The 19,361-nt window shown below is 46.2% G+C and overlaps 1 protein-coding gene across 2 annotated transcripts in view; it reads left to right on the top strand.

Annotated features, from left to right (window-relative positions):
* SDHD (succinate dehydrogenase complex subunit D) overlaps positions 1 to 18,735 on the top strand; it is a 30,912-nt gene extending 12,177 nt beyond the window's left edge. For both annotated transcript variants that reach the window (XM_029572259.1, XM_029572258.1), the window contains exon 4: positions 17,256 to 18,735. In XM_029572259.1, the coding sequence (XP_029428119.1) occupies positions 17,256 to 17,421 (166 nt within the window). In that variant the 3' untranslated portion in view covers positions 17,422 to 18,735. The remainder of the gene's footprint in view (positions 1 to 17,255) is intronic.
* Positions 18,736 to 19,361: the final 626 nt, after the last annotated feature.

Genomic DNA, 19,361 nt, shown 5'->3' with positions numbered 1-19,361 from the left:
TTTCTTCCAAAACTTAGTTGAGCAATCTTCCTTTTAAAGGAAAATTGTTGTTTGGTGAGGAGCTGTACACCCTTATCAAGTCTCTCGGGGAGAACAAGGTGTATAAGTTGCCGGAAGATTAAGCCCAAGTCTTCCAGAGCCTTTGCGGTGCGTTACCATTTTCGGGCACAGCGCAGATTTCGGCAGGCTAGGCCCCCGCCTTTCCCGCCTGACAACAGAATCAGAGATCTCAGACTTGGCCTATTTCCTTTCATGGCCGCAGGCTATTTCGTGATGGGGGCTCCCAAGGAGCCGCAGGAGTCAAGTCGTCCCAATGAAGGTGTTCAGACCCTCTCCCCGGTCCCAGTGGTGGGTGGCCGCCTTTCCCTGTTTCTCGAGGAGTGAGTCAAGATCATGTCTGACCAGTGGGTCCTCAATATCATCGCAAACTGTTACGAGTTGGATTTTGCCCACCCGTTACGGGATCTGTTTCTGATTTCTCCCACCAGGTCTCTAGCCAAGCAAGAAGTGGTCGGGCAAACGCTGAATCGGTTGAAATCCCTGGGGGGCCATTGTTCCGGTTCCTCCGGAGGAGCGCAGGTCCAGCAGGTACTCCATCTATTTTGTAGTCCCAATGAAAGAGAGGGGTCCTTCCGTCCAATATTGGACCTGAAGACAGTCAACCGAGCTCTTCGGGTTCCCCGGTTTCGCATGGAGACTCTCCGCTCGGTCATTGCGGCCGTCCACTCGGGAGAATATTTGGCCTCTTTGGACCTGACCGAGGTGTATCGTCACATAAGAATCCGCGAGCGTCATCAGCGGTTTCTCCGGTTCATGGTTCTAGGAGAGCATTATCAGTTCCAAGCACTCCCGTTTGGGTTGGCAACGGCTCCCCGGGTCTTCACCAAGGTGATGGTGGTGGTTGCAGTGGCCCTCCGGCGAGAGGGGATCTTGGTTCACCCCTCCCTAGACGATTGGCTCATCCGGGTCAAGTTGGAGTGCCTCTGTCGGTTGGCAGTACGCCTGGTTCTGCTCCGGCTCCAGTCTCTTGGTTGGGTGGTCAACTTTGCCAAGAGCCAGTTGGTACCATCTCAGGTCCTCAACTTCTTGGGCGCACGCTTCGATACTTTGGTTGGCAAGGCCTTCCTCACTCGGGGGAGGATGCACAAGTTATGGGCACAAATCCGTCGGCTATTGTTGCTGCCCCTTCCCATAGTGGATTATTTACAGGTACTTGGTTCCATGGCATCTACCCTGGAAGTGGTTCCCTGGGTGTTTGCGCATATGAGACCATTACAATGGGCGTTGCTTTCTCATTGGGATCCCAAATCGGAGGAGTTCTGCCTGCCGTTGCCCCTCTTGGAACCAGCCAGGTCCAGTCTCGATTGGTGATTGATCCCGGCCCACTTGTTACGGGGGATGGACCTGGAGGAACCACAGTGGGTAATAGTCACGACGGATGCCAGCCTCTCTGGTAGGGGGGCAGTTTGCCAGTCACAGTCTGCTCAGGGTCGTTGGACGAGTTATCAGGCAACGTGGTCCATAAATCGGTTGGAGACCAGGGCGGTACGCCTGGCGTTGCGCGTCTTTCTTCCTCTGGTTGCTCAGCATTCGGTACGAGTCTTGTCAGACAGCGTGACGACGGTGGCCTACATCAACCGTCAGGGGGGAACCAGAAGCCGACTGGTGGTCTTGGAGGCCGACCGGCTCATGGCTTAGGCAGAGTGCCATCTGGTCCGGCTAGCGGCCTTGCACATAGCCGGGGTAGACAACATTCAGGCTGATTTTCTCAGCCGACAGCGTGTGCATCCCGGCGAGTGGGAATTGTCCGCAGCCTTCCGGCTTCTCACTCATTGCTGGGGGGTTCCGCACCTCGATCTGATGGCGACTCTGACAAATGCAAAGGCGGCTCGGTTCTTCAGTCGGAGAGATCACGGGTCGGAAGGGGTGGATGCCCTCATACTTCCATGGCCTCGCAACGTTCTGCTATACATGTTTCCTCCTTGGCCCCTAGTGGGCAAGGTCTTGCGTCGGATAGAAACCCACATGGGGTCTGTCATCCTTGTAGCTCCAGAGTGGCCCCAAAGGCCGTGGTTTGTGGATCTGATCACCTTGGCGATCGGTCTGGTGCGTTGCGACCATCTTCCGAATCTTCTTCGACAAGGTCCAGTATTTTTCGATCTCGCGGATCGCTTTTGTCTAGAGGCCTGGCTTATGAGAGGAGACAATTGAGAAAGAGAGGGTATTCTGATTCTGTTGTTTTTACCCTTGTGCAAGCACGGAAAACATCCACATCGTTGGCCTATATTCGTGTTTGGAGAGTTTTCGACTCTTGGTGTTGCGGGTTGAATGTGCCACCGCGTCGAGCTTCTGTGGCGCAAATTCTAGCCTTTTTGCAGGATGGCCTGAAGAAAGGTCTGGCTTGCAGTTCTCTCCAGGTGCAGCTCGCAGCCCTGGGTTGTCTGTGGAGCAAGATTGAGGGGGTTTCGCTGGCAGCTCATCCGGACGTGTCCCGTTTTTTGGAAGGGGGCCAAGCATTTGCATCCTCCGGTCAGAAAGATTTGTCTTTCGTGGAGTTTGAATTTAGTTCTCCGTGGCTTATGTGGACTTCCATTTGAGCCCCTTCGGTGGGCCACATTGAAGGACTTGACTCTCAAGACTGTTTTCTTGGTGGCAATTACCTCCGCACGGCGGATATCGGAGATTCAAGATTTGTCTTGTCGGGACCCGTATCTCCGTATTTCTGATTCGGGAGTTTCTCTACGAACCGTGCCATCTTTCCTGCCTAAAGTGGTATCCGGTTTTCATTTGATTCAGACGGTAGAGTTGCCAGCTTTCCCGAATTTGGATCCTGCTTCTTTGGCGGATAGGGATCTGCATAAATTGAATGTGTGGCGGGTTCTCCTTCGCTATCTAGAGGTGACCAACGCTTTTCGGTTGTTGGATCATTTTGTTTCTTATGGAGTGGTCCTAAGAAGGGTCACAAGGAGTCCCTTGCTAGGTGGTTGAAGGAAGCCATTACCTCCACTCATATTTGTGCTGGCCGCGCAATCCCTGAAGGCCTGAAAGCGCATTCCACCAGGCGGCTTCTTGGGCAGAGAGCCAGTTGGTCTCGCTGCAGGAGATTTGTAGAGCAGCGACTTGGAAATCGTTGCATATTTCTGCGAAGCATTACCGTGTGGACGTCCGTGATCCAGATGTCGATTGCTTTGGCAGCAGTGTTCTTCGCGCGGGACTCTCCAGGTACCCCCCCCCCCCCTCCAATTAGGGCAGCTTGGGTACATCCCAGCAGTCTGGATTGATCCGGGTATGTACAGGGAAGGGAATATTGGTCCTTACCTGCTAATTTTTGTTCCTGTAGTACAAAGGATCAGTCCAGATGTCCGCTCTTGTATCTTGGAGAGTCCGTTCTGTATGTTGTTCGGCAGAATTCTTCACAGGGATAGGAAGGAGTCTTCCTTATATGTATGTTATACGGGTTTGTTTTTTGACCGAACGTATTGTAGCCATTGGTTGTTATGTTTGGGGTTTTTTTATTCTCTAATTGGTTATTCTGCTATGGTATCGTTTATACTGAAGGATCGCAGGTGGTGCCTTTTCAGTTTTTCCTCTGACTCCATCTGCTGGAAGGGAGACACAACCCAGCGGTCTGGACTGATCCTTGGTACTACAGGAACGAAAATTAGTAGGTAAGGACCAATTTTCCTTTAGCTTTTAAACCTTTTTCACTGATCTTTCAGCCAGCATGCTTGAAACAGCAGAGGAAATGGAGCATATTGTGATGTCCACAGCCCCAAGCCGAGCTATAGTACTCTCAGATTTTCCTATTGCTTAACACATCTTTGATGTGCTGACTTTGCATTAAACCTCTGCAGCAGATGATTGCACAATGCTATCTTGACAAGCTGAAGTGGTCAGACTTTGTCAAACATTTTGTGATGTGCAATTGAAGCTCAGAATATTTGAAATTAAGTAAGATGTAGCAAACACTTGAGAGCAGAGATTGCTCCAGAATCTGCACAGTGTGTACTGCGATGAGAGTTCATCCATTAACCTGACATCCTCTCTTTTGGAGCTAGTTCTGGATGTGTAGTTTTTGCCCAGAGCTTGTCAAATGTTGAAAACCACAAACCTGTGTTTCCCTGTACATACCCAGATCAGTCCAGACTCCTGGGTTTTGCCTCCCATCTAGCAGATGGAGACTTGGCAGGCACTGCCTCTTAACTCTGTGTGCCACCTGTAGTTCCTCAGTATTCCTCTGTCTCCAGCAGATGGAGGAGATGCAAAACCTTCAGTTCTGTACCTAAGGAAAAAAAAATAAAGGAAGAAGAAATAGAAGAGGATAGATTAGGTGAAATTCCCTCCCAGGAGGTTGGCAAGTCCTGGTGGGACCATCCCTCCTGGTTTTTCAGAGGAGGACAAGCAGGGGTTGGGGACCCTTCATAGCTCGCTGATCCCTGTCAGGGGTGACAGCTGGTGGTCCGGTTCCCTCCCCTCAGGAGACTTGAGAGAAGCCTCTGCCACTTTCAGATAAGGCTATTAGTTGCTGCTTCTGGCTGTTTCTGTCTGTTTTTTCTAAAGTTTATTGAAAAAAAAAAAAGGGAACGTGTTTGATTCCCGTCAATGGCGGAAGGGAATGGCAACAGCCGTGAGGGCCTTCACCAAAGTGATGATGGTAGTGACGGTGGCTCTCAGAAAGGAGGGCGTGCTGGTCCACCTGCATCTGGACGACTGGCTCATCTGGGCGAAGTGGGACGTTCTTAGCCAAGGTGCGGTGGAAGTGGTGTTGCAATGCCTGAGATCGTTGGGATGGATAGTCAATCTGTCCAAGAATCACCTTTCATCTTTGTGGCTGCTGGAGTTCTTGGACGCACGCTTAGATGCCCAACTGGGGAATGTGTTTCTCACAGAGGAGTGGATGGTCAAGCTGCAGGCTCAAGTTTGGAACCTGTTGGAGCCCGAGTGCCAGGGTCTGGGATTACTTGCAGTTCCTCTGTTCCATGGCCTCGACCTTGGAGCTGATCCCATGGGCATTTGCTCATATGCAACCTCTTCAGAAAGTGTTGCTATCTCGGTGGGATCCGATGTCAGAGCAGTTTCATCTCCTGCCACCGCTTACAGAGTTCGCCAGGTCCATTCTTTAATGGTGGCTTGGTCGGGACCATTTGTGCCGGGGGGTGGATCTCGAGGTTCCTCAATGGATGGTGGTGACTACCGACGCCAGTCTCTCTGGTTGGGGAGCTGTGGGTCAGTCCCAGTCCGTGCAGGCCGATTGGAAAGCAGAGGAAGCAACCTGGTCCATCAAATGTTTAGAGACTAGAGTGGTGCAGTTGGCTCTGCGGGAGTTTCTTCCCCTTTTACGCAACCGTGCAGGCAGAGTCCTGCCAGACAATGCGACTATGGTGGTCTACATCAACCACCAGGGAAGTACAAGAGTCAAGTGGGTGCTCAAGAGGCGGAAATGCTAATGTCCTGGGCGGAACAGCATCTGGCCTCAATAGTGGCCCCTCTCATAGTGGGGTCCGACCAGTGAGCAGGCAGATTATTTCAGCCGACAACAGTTGGATCTCGGAGAATGGGAGCTATTGCAGGAAGCGATGATCCTCATTTCTCACAGGTGAGGCATGCCTCACATGGATTTGATGGCAACCCGGAGGAATGCCAAGACACTTCGTTTCTTTAGTTGCAGAAGAGAGCAAGGAGCGGAAGGGGTCGATGCTCTGGTACTTCCTTGGCCACACGAAGTTCTGATCTGCGTGTTTTCTCCATGGCCTCCGGTGGGGAAGGTTGCAAGGAGAATAGAGGTCCATTCAGGAAAGGTGATTCTCATGGCTCCAGAGTGGCCTCGAAGGCCTTGGTTTGCAGACCTGGTCAGTCTAGCAGTGGATGGTCCCCTGAGGCTGGGCTATCTTCCAAATCTTCTGCGGATCATTTTTGTCTAGCGGATTGGCTTTTGAAAGGAGGCAATCAAAAAAAAGAGGATATCTGGAGGATGTTATTTCTACTCTGTTGCGAGTTCACAAGACCTCTACTTCCTTGGCATATGTCTGGGTTTGGAGAGTCTTCGAGTCTTGGTGTATGGAACAGGGGGTTGATCCTTGCCAAACATGAATTGCACACATTCTAGCCTTTTTGCAGAGAGGCCTGATGAAAGGTTTGTCCTTTAGTTCCCCGAGGGTGCAGGTGTCAGCCTTGGGCAGCTTGCAGGGCAAGGCTCATGGAACAACTCTGGCGGCACTTCCAGATGTGGTATGTTTCCTCTGAGGGGAGAAGCATTTGCATCCCCTGGTTCATAAGATGTCATTCTTGGAACCTTAATTTGGTCCTCAAGGATATGACTTTGAAGGTGGTTTTCTTGGTGGCGATTTGTTCAGCCAGAAGGGTTTCTGAACTTCAAGCCCTATCATGTAGGGAACCCTTTTTGAGGATTTCTGATTCCGGAGTGTCTCTGTGGATGGTTCCGTCTCTCTTTTTTTGCCGAAGGTCGTTTCAGCGTTCCACTTCAGTCCAGACAGTGGAGCTTCTGGCCTTTCCAGATTTGGAGAATTGTACGTTTCATGCAAAGGAATTAAGACATCTGGATGTCAGAAGGGCCTTGTTGTGGTATCTTGAGGTCACGACCAGTTTCAGGTCTTCGGATCACCTTTTTGTGCTATGGAGTGATGCAAAAAAAGGGTCAGAAAGCACAAAGGCCACTATATCACATTGGTTGAAGGAGGCTATTGGTTCTGCATATATTTGTTGCGGTCAACCCGTCCCGGAGGGGTTAAGGGCTCATTCTACTCGTTCCCAGGCAGCTTCCTGGGCAGAATGTCAGCTAGTGTTGCCACAAGAGATTTGCAGGGCAGCTACTTGGAAGTCTTTGCATACTTTTGCCAGACACTACTGATTGTATGTCCAGGCCTCGGACGCTGGCAATTTCGGTGAAGGTGTATTTTGAGCGGGACTCTCACAGTCCCACCCTGGTTAGGAAAGCTTTGGTACATCCCAGGAGTCTGGACTGATCTGGGTACATGTAGGGAAAGGAAAATTGGTTCTTACCTGCTAATTTTCGTTCCTGTAGTACCACAGATCAGTCCAGAGTCCCACCTGGTAGTGGAGGGGAGGCTTGGAGCGTCCACTCTGTTTTGTTTACCGTAATGATTATGGAGAATTTGAAGAATGGCATAGGCTTCTCATTAGTCTTTTTAAGAAAATTTCCAAATTTTGGTTTCATCTTTTCCTCTGCTCATTCTGGGGCATATTATAGAGTTGATTTATTAGAAGTTTTGTTAAATATTTTAGACTTGGGTACTGAGTAATACTGAGGAGCTGCAGGTGGCACCACAGGTTGAGGCAGTGCCTGCAAAGTTGTTCTCTCTCCATCTGCTGGAAGGGAGGTAAAGCCCTGGAGTCTGAACTGATCTGTGGTGGTACAGGAATGAAAATTAGAAGGTAAGAACCACTTTTCCTTTTCTTCTCTTTTCCCTGTTTTGCAGAAGCTCTGGGAATGAGCTTTACTGGAAATATTCCATTTTGCGCTCATGTGGGAGCAGGGTGTGGAACTGTGGAGAGGACAGAGTGCATGTTTGCAGGCGAGGTGAATTGTTGAGAGTGTGATAGGCTATTGTGTTCCTTGCCCCAAATTCTGGTAGAACAAAGATATTTTTGGGGAATGCTGACTCTGGTACACCACTACCTTCTTCCCTGTGCCCCCTATAAGAAAAGGGAAGTAAATTGTAGGAAGATGTGGGCGCATAGATATCAGTTGACCTGAATTTTTGTGTAGCGTTTTCACTCAACACACTAAATAGATGACGATCAAAACTAGTATGTGAGGCTACTCCATTCCCAAAAGTCTCGGTTTCACTAAGAGCTCTGTTTTTTACCTGCACAGGAAGAGCCTCAAGATCCTTATCTGAGATTAATTTCATTAGAGGCAAAAAAAACAAAAAAAAAGTTTTCTTTTTCCAGCATAAACAAATTGTAAGGGGCCTACATGCAGTGGTGTTTTTCTCTTAGCTAACTTCCATCCTTCCCCTACCAAAGCTTGCAGGGATAGAATTGCTGGAGGAATAGTGGCAACTACGGGATGGACAGCCAATGTTCCTCTCTTCCCCCCCCCCCCTTTGCTCCCCCACTGAGATGGGCAGTGGTGCTGGCACAGGCTCCCTTTGCACAGCCTGCTGTCCTTTCAGGCCCTGGCTTCCTGACTTGCAACGTATGCAGCCACTTCCAAAACGATCCATGGCCATACCTGCCTGCATACAAATAGATGGTCAAAGCCTCCACAGTAGGTGCTGTTTAAAAAAAAAAAAAAAAAAAGGCAGCAGTGGCTCTCCCCACAATTGTGTGCACAAACTTTACTCCCGATGCAGCAAGCTTTGTGCACAGAACTACATGTACCTCTTAGCAGCCTCGCATGGAAATCCCATACAAATGAAGGCATTAGCTATTAGCCCTCCATGCAGAAATGTGCTGTGGCCTAACTGATATTTCCTTAATGCTCAAAATTTTGCTCCTGGTCTGAGGTAGAGAAGATTGCGGTGTTAGTAGTAATCTATGAGCCAGAAGCAAGCATTCCAGTGCTGGGACCTCTGTAGAGTCAGTATTATGCACAGAAAACATGCCTTGTGCACAAAAAGCATATTTTCTGTGTATTTTGATCACATTTTCTGGTTTGGGCACTTTTTTTTTTTTAACTCTTGATGTATTAGTATCCCATTAGCTTGTGTGCGGAGTTTCAACACACAATTAAAAGCTCGGCTAATTACATCAGCCCCACTGTCTGTGCTTTCTCTTCACTAGCAAAATTGTACAGCGGGTTCTTAAAACTGCCCATGTGCTTCCAGGAGCATGTCTCAGCTTATTGCAGTGTGAATGTGCAAGATGTCATACTTATTTTTTGTTTTACTTGGAAATAGGAAGGCACAGTGCTTATGTGGCTCTGTGCGAACAAAGCAGTGATGCCCAACTTCAGTGTCTGAACAGCTTTTCTCTCCTAAACCAGATCCTCTGTATTCTGCATAAAACAGAAGTGAAAATGAACCCAGGGAGAGATTTCCAGAAACTCATGTTTTGTTTTTTTCTTAGAGGATGTTGTGAATAGATATGTCAGCCATTCTCCTAATAGTAAAAGTTTCCAGCGAGTTAACTGGACTTGACATAGTAGTGTGGCAGGCTCATTCCATCATGGGGGAGAGCATTTTTAGTAAGTGGTAGGATCCTATGGAATATCTAAAAAAAAATTAAAATAACTAAGAAAAGACCCCCCCCTCCCCCCAATGTCTCTCAGGTCCCTGTGTTTGAGGGATAAAGCGGGCACAATACAGAAAAGCAAATTCTTTTAAATATCTCTGCCTCTTTTTGCATCTCAGTTTGACACTGCCCTGTGAACTTGCCCTATATGCTGTGCATCTCAGCATAGTTTCCTTTTAATATGCCTTTCCAAATGCTGAAAGTGTGATTTTCAACAATACAGATAAGTACAACAAGACAATCAAAACCAGTAACAAAAGAATAAAATCTTAAAAACCAAATAAAAGCAATAAAAACAAACAAGGTAAACAGCAAGAACTGCAGTAAAATAAAAGCAATAGACTAACAATTAGAAAACAAAGGTAAAACCCAACAAACAGAAATAAATTCCATATATTATTCATCCAAAGGCCTGGTGCTTTTAATTATCCTACTAAAAGCCAAATAATTCTGAGTAAAATACCCTTTCCCCACGATACAGTTCCGGAGGGATGAGCCAATAACAAAGAAAGCTCTTCAGACAAGTTGCAAAGAATGTAGCTGAAAGACTATAAATACTGAGATGGAGTGTAAGATATTAGGTGTTCCCTAATATATTGGGGACCAATAAGAACATAAATTGCCATACTGGATGACACCAAGGGTCCATCAAGCTTAGCATCCTGTTTCCAACCAATCCAGGATACAAGTACGTGGCAAGTAGCCAAACATGAAACTGATCCCATGTTACTAATGCTGGTAATAAGCAGTGGCAACTCCCTAAGTCAACTTGACTAATAGCAGTATATGGACTTCTTCAGGAACTTGTCCCAACCTTTTTTAAATCCAGCTAAGCTAACTGCCTTAACAACATCCTCTGACAATGAATTCCAGAGCTTAATTGTGCATTGAGTGAGAGAATTTTTTCCATTGATAAGCAGACCTAAACTAGCTATGTTCTGTGATAGTGCGCCCCCTGTCTCTCCAAGCTATTAGAGCTTTTAGCTCTACTGAGCATGCATAGGAGACATCAATGTAGCTTCTCAGTCTGTTTTGTCTATGTTCCGCATTGGCAATATTACTTGTTTCTCTAGTGTTTTTTTTTTTGGTGTTGGGACACCTTTTCTTCAGTTCTCTCTTACCTCACTCTGTGGGCTCTAAAACAATATTTTTTAGTGCTACCTTTTTAAAAAAAAAAAAATATATATATTGTTGAAGAGAGCTGCTAATGGTTTTAAGGCTTTCTCATGCAGCCAGATCATGTCCCTCACTGATGGGCATGACCACTGCTACTTTATGCTTGGACCCAGATCATGACCAAGGTAAGTGCCAGCCCTGCAGCCAGATGTCCCAACCGATGCAGCAGATGAGAGCAGCAAAGATTGTGTCTCTTCGACTCCAAGTGTGACCCAGCTCTCTTGCCACTCCTGGTAGCAGCAACAGTAAGCAGTCAGGCGCTAGAGACTGAGTTGTGAAGGCAGAGTTGCTTTAACACCACGTTAGAATGTGTTGGAGGAAGCTGGCCAGAAGACCCCAAAATCCATATATTGAGAAAGGTTGACACTCACCTCGCATGCTGTTTCTTTGCCGCCAAAAAAGGGCTACACAGTTGACGCAGCATCGACCAAAGAATGTGTTGACACATTCTGCGTGGAGTCACTCAACGCATCACCCGATGTACTCTGCGACCAAGAGGCTGAAGCAGGATGCCCTGGCTCAGTCGACGCATGATGTGCTGAAATCATCTGGTGTCGGCACTGCATTCTGGCAAGAAGTGCTGAACCTCCTCGAAGCCAGCGTCTTTGCATGCTCCAGAGCATTCAGTGCAAATGGCGCTTCCCTTGACACAATCAAAATTGACCTTAAAGTCCTGAGCTCACCCCACACCAGTTTCTACATCAAACTGGATGCAGTCATTGGGACTTGCCTTTCTGATTTCTACCAGCTCTAACAACGACCCTGACCGATATCTATCTGCCTTTTCCCCAGTCAACGGCGTGCAAGGAGTCGTGGGGTCAGGACGTGCACTTCCCAGTGCTTCTAGGGCATCCAGGAGTAGTGGCCACAAGAGATATCCCGTGAGCTACATTTACCTACACAGAGGTACATGGCTCCTCTGTGCGATCTGTCCCTGCATCTACCCCCCACCCATCACCAGGGCTTTGCCAGTACCACAGCTCCTGTCTCAAGGTCTTTGGTACCAAATCTGGATCCACTGCGTTGGCTTCTGCTCCTATCATCTCTGGAAGGTGAATCCTTTTTAAACTAGATATCAATAGAAAGATCAAAGAGGGTTATTTTAAATTACAAGTTCTTAGACGTTTAAAGCCACTCTTAGCATTCAATGATTTTCGAACAGTTCTTCAGTCTGTTTTTTTTACTGTAGATGACTGTAATGCTCTTTATCTCGCTTTGCCTGCCTCTACTATTAGACTACTGCAGTTATTGCAAAACGCAACTGCCAGAATACTAACGTGAGGAAGGAAATCTGATCATATTACTCCCACTTTGGTATCTCTGCATTGGCTTTCCATTAAAGATAGAATCTAATACAAGGTATTATGCTTAGTTCATAAATCATTAAATTACGATAAAATGGTAAAATTTTGCTCTTCACTTACATGTACCAGAAAGGAATCTAAGATCGGCAGACACACCTATCTGAGGTAAGGGGAAAGAGCTTTATTGATAACTGGTCCAAAATTATGGAATATGTTCCTGGCAGAATTGAGATTTCAAAAAGAATCCACAAAATTTAAAAAAATCCCTTAAAACCTGGCTTTTTAAAAGAGCTTATGATAAGTGAGAATTAAATTGCAACTATGAATAGAGAACAGTTTCACAGATGGACAATCTAAATTTTTAAATGTTTATTTTCATTTGATCAACATTATTTTAGATATTTAATTGGATGTATCTTTTTCTTTTTACTTTGTATTTTTTTTTCATACTTATTGTATTGTAAACTGTTAAGATTGTATATTTTTACAGATTGTTTGTATAGAGAACTGAGAAATACATAAATATTCTGGTTTCGGAGGAAGATGTCTCACCTGCAGGTGATGGAGCAGATCACTGATATTGCTCCTTTTTCTCTTCCTTTTTCCCATACTGGAACCTCTGGTTTTATCTCCAGCCTACCCAATCAACCAGAGAAGGTTAGAATGAGTGCACCACCTTGGTCTCCTTCACCCTGTTCGGATCACTGCTTCTCCTTTTTGGAGGCTTCGAAACGGATCACGCTTCCACTTCCATCTCCACAAAGCCCTCCGATCTCCTTTGCCTACATGGTTGGCACTGGTCTCACTAGAGGAATCCTCTTCTAGTTCTATGGGTATTTCTTCCAATTCCACCCCAGAATCATCAGATCATTCTTGCCCGCTGAGGATTTAACATACCTGCATTTAGTTGAAAAGATGGGAACAATGCTCAAACTGGAAGCTCGCAACACTCCACACGCCAGAGCGGAAGCCCTGGATATACTCAAAATCCTCACCATTCTATCAGAACCCACTGCCTTACTTACCCATAAGATACTAGACATCGTCTTGCTTAAGATGTGAGGAAATCCCCTTCTCGGGACCTATGGTGGCCCGGAAGCTGGACCTCGAATTCATCATGGAAAAGGCACTGGGGTTGGGAATCTTTGAAGTTCCCACACCTCTGTCATAGAATCGGCCATGAAGAGAGCTAAAAAGGCCTGTCTCCACTCCAGTGCTCTGCCTGGAAAAAATAACTGGTTGCTGTATGATTTCAAGGATCCATATTGACTGCCCACTAACACAGCACCAGTTCTGTATGGTACACTATATCTACAATTGCGTCCAGAACCTAAAACCATTTCTCCGAGGAGACTATCACTCCAGCCCCTCTATATCGAGCTGTGTGTCATCTTCTGCACTTGGTTATGAGGCCTTTGACACCTCAGACTTTACAAGGTTAGGCTCAATAGGTGCCCCCTGCTTGGCCTAACTACGGGCAAGCACCATCGGCGAAGGCATCTATGAGAAGGTGGCAGATCTTCCATGCTGTGGGGATAACCTCTTCGGAGAGAAACTCCGGGCGATTGTGTCTTGGATTAAGGAGCAAAATGTTGGAATGCAGTCCATATTTTGCCTCAGGGGATGGCCTTACTATTCCTACAAATGATTGTACTACCCCAGGGAACCTTTTCAGGCTGTACCAACAATATCATATTTAATCTCTACAACAAACTAGACAGCCATTTCAGGGCCAGTGACCCTCCCTGTGCCCAAGGAGTGCTGGCAGCAGAAACAACCATAGCAACAACAACCTGCCAAACCACCTAGTTTAGGATTTCCCTGCCCCTAGCCTTGACTTCTCGAGTGGGAGGACAAATATCTCTTTCTTCCAGCCTTGGGGCTGATCACCAGCGCCCAGTGGGTCTTGAGCATTGTGGAAATGGATATTGCCTAAACTCCTTATCTGTTACTGCCCCCAACTGTTACTGCCCCCAACTGACCTATCTCAGACTTCTCAGCTGTACCTTGAGGTTTGACAAAGACTTCAACAAAATGCAATTCAGTATATCCCTATCTCAGAAGCCCAGAATGGATTTTACGCTCAATTCTTCCTTATCTCCAAAAAAGAAGTTTCAGATGCTCTCCTTGGGGGACCATCTTTCCATTTGTACAACACAACAGTTGGATGTGTTCACTGGTCCTGAAAGATGCATATGCTCACAATGCCCATTCTACTTGCCAGTGCAACTCCTGTCAGACTGAGCAGTACTGTCAGGCCTGTATAAACTCACCCCGTGTTGTGTGTCTCAGAACAGTTGGAGACTGTCCCACCCCTGTATAAACTCACCCCGTGTTGTGTGTCTCAGCATAGTTGGGGACTGCTCCTTGCTCATAAACTAGGCTTATGCTGTCGGTCAGCACAGATGGGCACTGTCCCCATGCCTGCAACAGAATAGATGTTACTGAGGGAACAAACAGAATGAGAAGTGAGCTAAGAAAGCAGGAGATATCGAGTCCTTGATAGTTAAGATTCACTATAAAAAAGGGTAGAGTCATGGATTTGGGGAGCAGAAATCTAATAGTGCGGTATACAATAGGGGCACAGGTACAGATATGCATTGATCAGGAGAGAAACATTAGGCTGATCATGTCCAGTCATCTCAATATAGCAAGGCAGTGGCCAGAGCCAGAGGGGTGCTAGGGTGCATAGGGAGAAATATAGCCAACAGCAAAAAGGAGGAAGCTCTGCCTAGGTCGCTGGTGAGACCTCACTTAGAATATTGTCCAACAAGATAGGCTGGACGCAGTCTAGAGAGAGGCTATCAAAATGGTGTGGTGTTTGTATAAAAAGCCATACGCAGTGAGACTGAAGCACCTAAATATGTAGGCAAGAGAGAGGGAGAATAGAGATATTCAAATACCTCAAAAGTATAAATCAGGCAAAAGAAGCAAACCTTTTTCAGAGGCAAGAATGCCCTAGAGCAAGTGATCACAGAATGAATCGCCAGGGGGCATAGGAGCAACATCAGGTGGTGGGTGCATAGAATGGGCTCTCAGTGGAGGTGGTGGACACACAAATGGTGACGGAATGCGTGGGATAAGTATAGAAGATCCTTAGTGGTAAGCAGGTGTGAGGGAAGGCTGGGGAGCAGCTGGGGTCTGTGGCATTGCACTGGCAGGGCGGGGGAGCAGACTGGATGGGCCTTGTTTATCCACTCACAAAATATGACACACAATACTGCAACCTTCCAACCCTGTTTATAATTAAAGAATGGGAGTATTGTGATCTTATTTTTGCACTGCTATTTCATGGCAGATACCATTTAGCTAAGCATTCCCTTTTGAAGTGAAATGATGGCAGAAGAGCCACATCTGTCCTGATGGCAGAGAGTTGGAGAAATGAGACCTGCCCTACAGCACACCTTTCAGTGTTTAGATCCGGCTCTCAGAAGGAAAAGAAACTGGAAAGAGCCAGTTTACGGCTTTGTGGTATATTGGTTGGGTTACCACCATCATTATCACCATGTTGGTAAAGAAACAGATGCATGTCAGATTTTTTTTTTTTTCTTTCCTGTGCAGCTGTCATTCCAGCACATTTTCTAATGAGTAGCTTCTTTTCTTAAAACTCCTTCGGAATTACATTCTGGGCCATCGTTCTCGCTAGGGAAATTGACAGCAGTAGTCATTCTTCCCACAGTGCTTGCAAGCCCGTGAGTACTTTGTTCCTGCCAACATGCAAACCAGTTTTGAAAGGGAAACTCCCTGTGGAGTTCCCCATTGAAAACCCTGCAGCAGGCTCCTGTGGCAGGGGGATTTAACCTGTGTGCTTTGAAGGGGTGGGGACTCCAAAACGAAATCCCTGTGCCTTCTTCAGCAGGCTGGTGGGGCAGGGGGATTTAACCTGTGTGCTTTGAAGGGGTGGGGACTCCAAAACGAAATCCCTGTGCATTCTTCAGCAGGCTGGTGGGGCAGGGGGATTTAACCTGTGTGCTTTGAAGGGGTGGAGACTCCAAAACGAAATCCCTGTGCATTCTTCAGCAGGCTGGTGGGGCAGGGGGATTTAACCTGTGTGCTTTGAAGGGGTGGAGACTCCAAAACGAAATCCCTGTGCATTCTTCAGCAGGCTGGTGGGGCAGGGGGATTTAACCTGTGTGCTTTGAAGGGGTGGAGACTCCAAAACAAAATCCCTGTGCATTCTTCACTGGACCTGCCCTAACCCTGCTGTGAACAGCATGTTTGCTTTTTCTCACTTGAAATGAGTGAGGGGACACTTTTCAAAGGGTTTTTGCTTGCAGGTAAATGCCTATATTCCTGTCAAAATCCTTTTGAAAACTGCTACCATAAGTATAAACTTGGCTACTACTGCAGCAAGGAAGAAGTTGCTGAGGCTGATAAACCGTACTAAGGCTTGGCCTAGATTTTACTGCAATTATAGTCAAGGGACAGCAGGCTGTAAAAAGCAAACTCACCCTCTCTACTTGTTCTTAAGATTTTTTTTTTAAATTTTTGCTACACGGCCTTTCCCCTGAGAAACTCCTCCTTTGCATCTTGCATGCGCTCACTCTGGGATACTTGTGCAGAGGAAAAGTTGACCCTCTACACGAGAGAAGACTCTTACAGGGCCATTTTAAAACTTTTTGCTGAATTTGCAGATGAGAGAGTCTATTGCTAAATTCTTAGGGAAGAGAGAGGTTTAACTTTAAAGGTCATGCTTAGTGGGGATGACACTTTTTCTTTGTCTTCCTCGCTTGATTGGCGTATGTATTAGTAGAGCAGACATAGGGAGGGTAATTTTAGAATTGGGTATGTTGGGATAAAATCTGTGAATTTCTTTTTGCGAACACATGCACATTAATTACTTTGCTGTGAAATTCTTGGGTAGGTGGCCTGCAGTGTACACAAACTAACTTGCAGAAAGTTAGGCCAGACTTAGCGAGAGCATAATTCGTCTGGGTGAACTTGGGTCAGGGGTGGCCAGCTCTGGTCCTCCAGAGGCACAAACCAGCCAGGGTTCAAGATCTCCACAATGGATATGCATTAGATAGATTTGCATACAGTGGTGGCAGTTCATCCAGACCTCTCTCAATCAAATTCATTGTGGATATCTTGAAAACGGGCCTGTTTATGACTCTTGTGGAACAGAGCTGGCCACCCCATGACTTACACGCCTTATTTTAAAATTCAAAAATATGCATGCGAGTCCCAACTCTTATCTTCCATAACGCTTATCCCTAAGTCATGTAAAAGAATGGCCATGGCGCCCTGCCTGGGCTATTTTATAAATCCAGGCATTATGCCTGTAAATGACCTTGAAAATGAGGCTGCTAACTTGTTAGCATGTTTTGTTCATGATCTCCATTTAATTGAAAACAAAAAAAAAAAACAGGAGAGTGTATTTATTCCTATGAAGTTGACATTGCGCAGAGTCTCCAGCAAGACTGTGCAAGAGAAGTACTGGAAACTGCGCTGAAATTGTCAAGTGATGTTATCAGCTTCTGTGTCTCTCAGTGGTACTGAAGGCTGAGTTGTTTCTCTGCTTCTTATCAAAGGTTTTTCCTTTTTTTTTTTCTTCTCCAGGGGCTTGGGGCAGGTGATAACTGACTACGTCCATGGCGACCTGAAGGTCAAAATGGCCAAAATCGGTCTGTTTGCTCTCTCTGTGGTGACCTTTGCAGGCCTCTGCTATTTTAATTATCATGATGTGGGCATCTGCAAGGCGGTGGCCATGCTGTGGAAAGTGTGAGATGCAGCTGAACACAAGGAGAAGCGATCACATGATGACGCTAATACTTTAATGCGCACTTCTAATGCATAAGAGACAGTTGAACAAACAGCAAAGCAGACCAGCAACTTCGTACTGTTTTGCTCTTCACTCATAAAAAGAGCTTGATGGAAAATGTCTGATTTTCTTTTTTTTTTTTTTTTAATACTGTCGAAAGATTCAGCATGATTGGTTATATCACCAGCTGGTCACAGCGAGAATGTATTAATCAGTGCTAAAGATTACAGCAAAGACTCAAAGCATTTTGGTGCAGAAGGCTAATTAATATCTCCAGCTTATGGGCAAGCTAGAAAACATGGAGTTGAAACCACAGCGGGGCTGGGGGGAAGGGATCTCCTCTGGGTGCTGGAAGCCAAGCCTGAGCTCTTTCAGAATAAATTCTCGGCACTTATGGGTCTGTGGCAGGGAGCTCGTACTATTTCTGTCTCCCTCGGTGTAGCTCCTTTGCATGCTCCTCCTGCTCAGTATCACAGAATTCTGGTTTTGTTCCTCTCCTGTAACTCTAATGACTGAATCTTTGCTGCATCTTTATTGGATCTAGCTAGGGTTGAGCCCAGAACATCATTTCCCTGTGTTTTCATGTAAAATGCCCAAGATGCATCTGTTTGCTACTGTACACCTGTCCTGGCCTGCCTCCCCATGCATGACACAGTACATAAAATTATGGCACATAACGTCCTGTTGGCCCATCCAGCCTGCTTAGATGGCTTCCTCACTGGTTTTCTACTGCTTCGGGTAGGTGAGCATATAAATCCCCATTCTTCATAGCTCCCCCCTTCCTGGTTTTTTGGCTTGTCAGTTTTGTCCCTCCAATTCAGTCCTGGCCTCTGCAACCTCCTGGTGGGCTATTCCAAGCTCTGTCATCTTTCTGTTTGGTTCTTACAACTTCTGTACATGATCTAATGCTTGGGTCTCCTCAATGTTTGTAAAAAACCGACAGGGCCCCTAAAACCTAGTGATGCTTGTCCAAAACAGCCGGCCACCCAATGCTTGTTGTTAGAGCAGACAATGCAAGAACAGAGAACAGTTTACTGCTCAAATCATTGATTTAACAAAGATAACCATTCTGAGATTCACCTACTCTGCTGAATTTCTTTTAAGGAACTTGGCCATGAAAGGGTTGAACGATCACTACAAATATTTTAACATTGGAACTGAGTCCTGCAGAACATCTTTCTCATTAAACTAATTCATTTAACTTTAAAAAAAAAAAAAGGCAAAAATTTACAAAATGATGTATAAGGGATGATTTTTTTCTTTAATTGCTATATTAAAGAGTTTACATAAAACTGCCAGTCTATAGGTGTATTTTTTTATTCTGTAGTTCAGACTCTGTATCTCTGCAAGAGTCTGATCCAGGTGCAGTATGCATAGTTTGCAATGGCTTTTGTTCACAGTGTTAAGCCCTGCAGGGCATTGATCCAGTCATTCATTCCATGCTCCCTTATGCTGTCAAATAGGGGACTGGCAAAGGACTGCTTGTCTGGAGAGTTTAGAAAAAGTTGAAAAGCAACTTGCTGCAGGGAGAGTCAGTAGCAGCCCCTGACTACAAAACAGAAGCATCCTATGGCTTGCAACTGGAGTAAGGCTTTCTAGATGCATTTAAAAATATAAATTCTTTCCCTGTACGTACCCAGATGAGTCCAGACTTCTGGGTTTTGCATCCCTTCCAGCAGATAGAGACAGAGAGAGTTTCACAGGTACCGCCTCTAACGCTGTGTGCCACCTGCAGCTCCTTAGTATTTTTCTGTCTCCAGCAGATGGAGGTAGTGCAAAACCTGCAGTTCTGTAACTAAAAAAAAAAGAAAGAGAAAAATATTTAAATAAGAATGGAGATTTCTCTCCCAGGAGGATGGCAGGACCTGGTTGCAGAGGTGGACGAGCAGGGGTCGGGGACCCTA

The sequence above is a fragment of the Rhinatrema bivittatum genome, chromosome 12 (genome assembly GCF_901001135.1).
Source record: "Rhinatrema bivittatum chromosome 12, aRhiBiv1.1, whole genome shotgun sequence".
NCBI classification, from domain to species: domain Eukaryota; kingdom Metazoa; phylum Chordata; class Amphibia; order Gymnophiona; family Rhinatrematidae; genus Rhinatrema; species Rhinatrema bivittatum.
This window is presented reverse-complemented; position numbering and strand designations above follow the sequence as displayed.